Source organism: Stereum hirsutum (assembly GCF_000264905.1).
Source record: "Stereum hirsutum FP-91666 SS1 unplaced genomic scaffold STEHIscaffold_3, whole genome shotgun sequence".
Taxonomy (NCBI): domain Eukaryota; kingdom Fungi; phylum Basidiomycota; class Agaricomycetes; order Russulales; family Stereaceae; genus Stereum; species Stereum hirsutum.
Genome location: NW_006763133.1, coordinates 3,490,116 through 3,498,296, shown reverse-complemented (window position 1 = coordinate 3,498,296; position 8,181 = coordinate 3,490,116). Strand labels below are relative to the sequence as shown.

Sequence of the window (8,181 nt, the reverse complement as noted above, 5' to 3'; positions counted from 1 at the left end):
CTCCTTCTCAGCTGCCTCCCTTTTCTGCGTCTCTTCATGCTCGATAACCATCGCCACGAAGGCATCTCCCGACAACAGCTTAGCCTTCCCATCCACCATCAACTTCCCTTTCCCTCCCCATCCCTCGGCCTTCTCCTTTGTAGCAAGTTGCCGGCGAACCCGCTCGCAATACATCTGCTGAAGAATGGATGCAGCTTGCTGGCCCCATAACTGCTTCTTCAGGTAAGCTTCTCTGATCTCTGCTTCCTCCAGTGCAACCTTCATAAGCTGCTTGTGCTCACTCTGTGGTTCCATGGTGTATAGATCGGTGTAGCGTGGCTTTACGTGGGAGATGGTCACGGGGTTGATGGTGGGTGGACGAGCGGTTGACCTCATGGGTGAGTTGGAGATGAGGACGGAAGCGGACGTGAGGGCAAGGCATGGAAAGGCATTCCGAAGTGCAGCAGGCACAAGGAAATTGGTGTTATATGTACGTAGCATAGGTGCGTGCTGTCCATCGATGTTCTGGGAGGATTGCATAGCGCCAAGTGCATCTGCGATGGCCTTGACGGGTGAAGATGGTGCTACGGGCATAGCAGCCTGACGTGATGTCTCGTGGCTCAGCGCCATCATTGCGGGTGTGATGACCTGGGAGTTGAATGGCCAGACCCCGGTCTTTGCAAATGCGCTGATGATTGTAGGCTTTGTGAGAGCCTTGAGATGCGCATGCCCGTAGATCGCAAGGAAGTTTGTTTTCGAGACGACCCCGCCTGTCTCGCAAGTAAATTGATCGCGCTCGTCAGACCATGCTCTCTTCAATACGGAGAAGACAGCAATGTCGAGTCCTTGGTAGACATGCGTGCTGGGAGCGGGATAGCATAGGACAACGATCTTATGCTCTCGAGCATATTTGAGAAAACCGCAAGTGTAATGAGAGACGTGGCCATCGACAAGAAGGAGACAATATTGGCCATCTGCTTTTGCTTTGGTCTTCTTGTCGAAATCTTCGATCCATTGTACGCCGATTTTGCCGTCCACCCAGCCTTTCTTCGAATAGCTAATCCTAATGATGTTGAGAATATTAATACTTTCATAGTCTAGATGAATATGTTCAACTCACGAAGCATTGAGGGGATTATCCTGTTTCCAGGATGTTGAATAACTCTGCCCCTGTTACGACCGGGCTTAAGCTAGGCTTAAGGGCGGCGTCGGTTTCGTGAAGCGAGGAACGATCGAGTCGTTCGGCGCCGTCGGCTTGGGCGATCAGCGAGGGGCTTCGGGGGTTCTGGATCCGGGGTTCTGGCTCGGTTCGTCTAGACGTGGCGTCCGGTCTAGAATGGAGTTCGTTCAGATGAGGCGTCCTCTTCTGAGGCAGGCGTCCTGCTAGAGCTGATGTGGATTCGGGGTTCTGATAGTAAAGCTCTTCAGTAGTCGAGATTCGAGGGGTATCGTCTTGAGGTCGCACAAGACGATATTGAGAATTCTGGTGATTTCAACTGAAACACTGTAGGTACGATACAAGTGAACAGGTTGGAGAATCTCGACTACAAAGGTTCGATATTTATACTAGTACAAGTCCGTGTGAATCGCCACGTCATATAGGTCCACCACATCAGCCTAAGAGTTCGTCTACTCCGCCGAGCCAGAGCCAAGCCACACCGCGGTAGTCCATATTCGAACGAGATATCGTGTCCGCAGTCCTTCCCTACGTGTCCAGCCCACTATCGTACGTGTCCGAAGTATGTATACGTGTCCAATGTAAGTATACGTGTCCGTGAGAGAAAGGGATATGTTTATAGAAGGGTTTTAAAGGGATTTCAGTGACCAGGGGTCGAGCCGAAGTCCGGGTGTGCGTCGCCTTACTAGGAACGCGGTAAAGGAAAAGAAAAGAAAAAGATACACGAAGTAACAGAGAAGAAAAAGCGTCCATAACAGCCCCTTGAAGATAACGGCAGGTGCTATGGATGAGCCATCGGCACAGATAGTCACAATAACAGTGATATTCTCTTGACTCCTGCTCCGCTGCTGATACTGACTCTTTTCACCCGCTTTCCCAATTACCCTCTCCTTCTGCCCAGATTCTGGCTGAATCCCTGTCTCATCCGTTGCCCAAGTATCCTCCCGCCTAATATCGAACTTCGCCATTGTCGACCCTAGGAGATCAAAATAGTCCTCATTTGTTGTTGGATTGACGGCACGACCACAATTGGTATGCAATGAGCGAGACCAGCACATGCGGAGGCAATCATCATTCTTCTCGATGAAACGGTAAGGCCACTGAACTCCTACGCTCATTTCTAGAAACTCATCTCCTAAGCGTGCCTTTAGAATCTGGTTTGCATGCTCGCGAAGTAGCCGCGGACTGAGCGGAAACCCTCGTGCTGCGAGCTCGAGAGCATTCTCGATAAGGACATCCGCTTTCTCTGATGTCAATAACGACTTCATCTCGTGCGCCTGCCAAATTGATATCCCCCCATTCACCTGGTTATGCAATGTCTCATGATTGAGCTTTACGGTATCCCCTGTGAGCTTCCTATAGATTTCCTCTACCTCCCTACACACAGTTCGTAGACCTTTCTGCTCACTCGGCGGCTTCTCCTGTGACTCCCGATACATTTCTACAGCCAATGTCATTAACTCATCTTTAATAACACCTGCTTCTTGGTTCAGTTTTGACTGAGTTTTTGCTCGTCTTCCTGGCATTGTTGTAAATGTAACAAGATTTACAAGTAGATGAGCTGGGTAGAGAGATAGGGGATGAAGGTCGAGAGTAGATGTGAACGATAACAGACACAGCCAGCAGACCCTGAGTTTGCACAAGGATAATAGCAGGCGCACCACTCCGAGTGCCACATGTTCCCAGTGTGACAAGCAGTGACTCATGTGAGCTTGCATGTGACACATTGTGACTGTCTAGAGGCCAGCAGGGGTAGGTTCGCATCATTTGATAAATTCTGGAAGTCTTGCCGTGTTGTTCAAGTCTGTTTTATGTCCAATGGATACACCAAATGCATATGAACATATCTCAGACTGCATGAACCACTCTTGTCCTGTCCAAGCCCACTATACTGGCTGTCCATGCATGCTCAAATTTCGAAAACGGGCAATACCGAAGCTTACGAATTTTTTTCCACATGCTTGAGAAACACAGGAGCCAAGAAAAGTACCCAGATATATATTTGCTGTACAGGACTACCCCTCGGGAGCCAGTGTAGAGTTCAAAACACAAAGGAACTTGAGCATTGACAAAAAAAGAGCCAGGTGTCTAGGTGAGTGATGGTGTCTAGAGGACTGGTAAATGACTGTAACGAATACTCGGATAGACTGTGGCTGCGACTACCTGGTTCGACTAGCCGTATGACAGAAAGTGTGCTCTCCATCACTTAGTATTGATATGGGACTATCCATGACAGCAAAAACCAAGGCAATTGAACCGCTATATCCCCAGTTCTGGCCTGTCCACCCTCTTCCACCTTGATAGAGTAATATCTTGCTGACCATTTACGCTATACCTTCAGAACAAATGGACCATTTCCACCATCTTATACATTTATCAATGTTTATAAAATAGTCAGAACTCCCAAAATTGACCTCCTTCATGTTGCCAAAATCGGGCCACAATTTACGTTGCCACCCTAGCATCCCTACTATTATTCTACCATTTTTCCGTATTTTATCGGCCACCATTTTTTCCTTATTGACCTTACAATCATCCCTGCCCATATTCCCTATTTTATCCATGTATAATCCAGCTTGTTTCACTATATACACCATACCTACCCACCCTCCCCATTTCCCAGTACCTCTACCCTATCCCCTACCCCCTACCCTACCCCCAGGACCAACCCCATATGCCCTACCCCATCACCCTAGGCCACCCAGCCACCCAGAATAACCTCCCGGCTGCCCCAGTAGCCAGCCCAGTACTGGTATTTATAATTCTTGGGCCAGAAGAATGATCTCCTGCTTACTAGCAGGTACCTTTATAAAGGTGGTACATCCTCTAGTGCTGCTAGGATGACGCTACGGCAGATAAGTCGCTCGTGTTCATCCCCTTCGGACAGACTGAATCTGTGGTGACTTTCAAGAGTGCTGAGCACCAGAACCTCCTCAGAGATGCCAACACCCAGAAAATAATGGTGAATGATATCAGCGGATCAGTCAAATTTTCTTACCGTGTATTGCAGCTGTGCTGGTCGGTCCACAATGTTGCTCCAGACTCTCGATTGCAGTTCTCACGCAACCATCAACCTCTTTTGCCCTGAAGACTGGGAGAATCAGGTATCACCTATACTTCATCTTGGTTTAAGCAGGCAAAATCATTGCCCCTAGTGGTCAAGAACGACTCCAATGTGTGGACCTTCTGTGGCATGTATAAGGCTGAACTTATTGACATCTTTAAGCCTGTGGTATGGGATGAAGAGCCCAATGAGGTGAGTCACAATTTATGACACACTCTCACTCATGTTGAGACGTGAAACTAATGTTGTCCTGAAGACAAAAAAGTCTTGATCTTCTTTAAAAAAAGTTGAGCTCAAAGTCAAGGACCAGATCGCCTGTGCGTGATTTTACCTCACCTTACGTGACAACGATGAGGCTTCCAGAGAGAAGTGCATGCGGGAATGCCACCCTGGCCGCCTCCCCAGACTTCCGACACCTTCAACCAGGGAAATCTTATACGCCTGGAAATAACATTGGATGGTGAGTACATTACTATATTCATGAGGCTGGACATCGTACCAATGGGTTTTGCGATCAGCTACCCCTTGTTTATAAGCTGACGTATGTAGGGTGGAACAAGCCCATAGTGAAAACAATCAGAGCGAACCATAAACCTGAGACCTAACATGGACTGTGAAGTCCACAATGAGACTCTAAGTACATATGCAATGTTGGGGTGACTTAACATTTTCTTGAGACCTTGACAGTGCAATGGATGGCATTGCTTGCGGGGGAGGGGAAGAGGAGAGTGTGTGGCATAAGGGCCTCCGATGTGGTGGTCGCATGCTGCTGCCGAAGCTCGATACCACCCCGACTATGTACTTTGTAAGCTGGGTTATGCTAGAGAGTGAAAATTTACGCTCTCTGTGTCACTCTTTCTAATGTGCTGTGCTCTGCCGCAGATGCGCTTTCTCCTGATGGGTATACGGTGTGGCACGAAGGTTCAATGCAGTGGATGGAGCAGAGCGAGAGGGAGGGCGAACAATCTCGTCTGAATCTTGGGAGAGTAGAGTGCTGTATTGACTGACTTCTACGACAATATTAGTCCGGTGTTTGGCCGAGAAGGAAAATATAGACGAAATAAATTGTGTAGGTAAATCAAGCGCCTGAGACCAGGAAAGTATAAGGATAAATCAATAAAAACATCAGACGTGGAAAACTATAGCGATCAATGTTGAACTGGGCCTCTGAGCACCTCAATAGGGACAATATGTGGATTTTTGCTGTGCCTATATAATCTTTCCAATTGAAGACGATTGTGAATGACCATTGGCTCGTCAAGGTAGAAGTGGTATCTTGCGAATTGAAGATCAAGATAAGTAAGAGCCCACTGCCCTCCGTATGGAAACACAAATCTAGTGGGAGTCATCTCGAGCACAAACCATTGGAATCCACCGAACCAATGATTGACCTATGCCGCCACGGAAGAGTTAAATAGCCAAACACCTTCTCCAGTCATGAGGTTGGGGAGTCCAGAGGAGTTGCAGTGCCATTGACAGTATTGATTGTCTGTGTTGTATTTGTGAAGAGCGTAGAACGAACACGTTGACAGGGAGACCAACATTGTCAAAGTAGTGATTCTGCGGAGAACATAGGGACTTGAGAAGGCTACAGTCGTTGTCGTAAAAAATATAGCAAGGCAAAGACTCGGGACATTATGGAGGGAATGTTGCCTTGAGAAATGGCTGGTCTCAGAGAAAGATGGAAAGCACAATGAGAAATGCCATGGAAATGATGAAAGTGGGACATGAACAACGCACAATCACGCCCAGTATACCTTTGGACCCAAAGAATGTTGCACGAGACTTGATGATGCTGCAGCAACAGATGAAGAGTTGCTCGTTGTGGGTCCAACGACGATAGATATTCCCCTTACAGGTTTCAACGTGTGGTCGAGATTTGTTGGGCTTTACGCAGTGAGAATTGTGAGGTGGACAAGAGGCTTGAGGTGTTTGAGCAGCGATATTATTGGTATGTGCGACTGGCAGAGAAAAAGTATTTTTAGAGGTAATATTTACAGGCATTGCTGTCAACAGTGTATTATTAATGAGAAGTTATGAGATGATGGTAGACAATGCACCTGAAAGGGGGCCAGGAGAAAGGTATCATTACCTGTTGAAAAGACAGCGGGAGTACATTGCTGAGGCAATCCCTCTATATCTGATAACACCGACATTTTGCTTCCCAGGTGCGATGGCAGGGGTCAATGCACGTCATAAACCCACAGGTTGTTACACCACTGCAACCCTCAATTGCACACTCATCCAAATGTCCTTGATGCGTCTGACAGTACCAATTCCGCCCCTGGATGAGGGGCTCCTGGCAGTTAAGAACAGCACAGTAGGGGAGGTCAATGGTAACACCATCCGTGACCCCCGCGGATATGTAGACTACATGATATTTAATTAGAAATTCATAGTTTAGGATGAAAGCGAGAGGAAGCCTTATCTAATCAGGTATATATGTAGAAACATTACAATATCAGCTGGGATCTCCGTGCACTGACATTGTAATGTGAGCCAGAACCTCTGGCTGCTTCTCAGTGTGGAGCTTGAATTTGTTCCGGCAGAATACCGGAACACTTGGCAATTTCATTTACCAGATGTTCCAAGCCAGAGAAGTCTGAGCCGAAGAGGTCCGTGGACTGATCTATCGGACTGAGATATAGGGTTAGAGGTCTGCACAAACCTTGCGTTGCCCGTGTTGCCGTCAAAGCTAGCAAAGAAAAGAAGCAAAAGAAAGAGGTAGTATAAACGATGTCCCTTCATTCCTCAGGCATCGTAATGAATTTAAAAATCTATAGGTGAGCTCGTGAATTGTGATAATGTCAATGTGATTCTCAATGGGTTGTGGGCGACTCAAAGTCTATCCCTGTGGTTATAGTGTCTACTGCCTCCAAAGCATACATACTCAGTCTACTTGTGCCGGAAAGGCGACTCTGAGTCTACCCATAAGCATCTAATTGGACAATGCAGTACAGAATAAGTAAATATAATTCACCAGTCACCCGGTAAGATGTAATCCTTACCTGTCCATTGGTCTACAAATCCATGAGTTGTCAGCTGTCTTCGTGTTATGCTCTCAGTACAATGAAACACACACGGTCAATGACACTGATCAGGTCATCTATCGATCAGTTGAGCCTATCAGTTCTGCTCGCAAGCGAGAATTATTGGAGGGCAACGTGAATTTTAGGTGCCAAATTGATGGAGCCTATTGACATTTCTCTCCGTTTGGGAGATATTGTATCTGGGCTGTGACTCAAGGTTTTGTACTGAAATACATCAGCTAAACAGGTAATTTACATTATCGAGAGACAAATGGAGGCTGTCCAACTGGAATTCATAAATTCTAGGGCCTTTCTGTGAGGGTGTATAAATTTAGGCTGAATAATCCAGGAAGGAAAATCCTGTTGACTTCAAGGCTTCAAGTAGGCAAAGCAATGAAATCAGACAGACAAAGGCAGTGGAGCATACTGAAGGTGCCACCGACACATGCACATATAAAGGGTTGAAGCCTGTTTTTACAGGCATCTACCGATACATAGTTGACATGCCTGGAGGGTATGACAGGGCTTAACTTGCTCTGGGCAGGTCTATAGGTGACCTGATCAGTGTCGCCGACCGTAAACGCAACTACTCAGTCTGACAGTGATGAGAGTGTATGTGTAATGTAAAGAGAATAAGCAAGAGGTATCACAGTGGTTCTGGAGAACGTTGACGTGACACTTTTTTTTATGTAACTCCTAATTAGGAAATTGTGTCTTATTGTGGGCATTAGGGGCAGATTTGTTAGGTTTCCCATCTTTTGTCCCGTGCTTCTATGCCCCTATTCACATCCTGCACTCTGGCTGACTTCATTGGTCTCCTGCAGCCCAGCAGAGTCCCCATTGAAAGTCCCCATGCTGTCATTTTTGGTCATAGCGACATCGTCAGCAGCACTGTCGCGGCTATGCCAAGGAACAAGAATGTCATGATCACT

At 47.0% G+C, this 8,181-nt stretch overlaps 5 protein-coding genes across 5 annotated transcripts; 1 reads left to right on the top strand and 4 right to left on the bottom strand.

Annotated features, from left to right (window-relative positions):
- Positions 1-309, bottom strand: STEHIDRAFT_32191 (uncharacterized protein; the record flags this gene model as incomplete). Its single annotated transcript, XM_007300294.1, has 1 exon — positions 1-309. A coding segment is annotated over one exon (309 nt), but the record flags the coding sequence as incomplete, so codon positions are not given.
- A 231-nt stretch (positions 310-540) lies between these two features.
- Positions 541-2,124, bottom strand: STEHIDRAFT_50612 (DDE-domain-containing protein; the record flags this gene model as incomplete). The annotated part of the gene is made up of 2 exons (XM_007300332.1): positions 541-1,066; positions 1,913-2,124. Coding segments are annotated over 2 exons (738 nt in total), but the record flags the coding sequence as incomplete, so codon positions are not given.
- Positions 2,125-2,193: 69 nt separating this feature from the next.
- On the bottom strand, positions 2,194-2,391 carry STEHIDRAFT_43350 (uncharacterized protein; the record flags this gene model as incomplete). The annotated part of the gene is made up of 1 exon (XM_007300306.1): positions 2,194-2,391. A coding segment is annotated over one exon (198 nt), but the record flags the coding sequence as incomplete, so codon positions are not given.
- A 2,179-nt stretch (positions 2,392-4,570) lies between these two features.
- STEHIDRAFT_109017 (uncharacterized protein) lies at positions 4,571-5,195 on the top strand (the record flags this gene model as incomplete). Its single annotated transcript, XM_007301395.1, has 3 exons — positions 4,571-4,680; positions 4,908-5,025; positions 5,103-5,195. 3 exons carry the CDS (start codon positions 4,571-4,573, stop codon positions 5,193-5,195), a joined length of 321 nt encoding a protein of 106 aa, XP_007301457.1.
- Positions 5,196-6,354: 1,159 nt separating this feature from the next.
- On the bottom strand, positions 6,355-6,573 carry STEHIDRAFT_50929 (uncharacterized protein; the record flags this gene model as incomplete). Its single annotated transcript, XM_007300358.1, has 1 exon — positions 6,355-6,573. A coding segment is annotated over one exon (219 nt), but the record flags the coding sequence as incomplete, so codon positions are not given.
- Between the last annotated feature and the right edge of the window lie 1,608 nt (positions 6,574-8,181).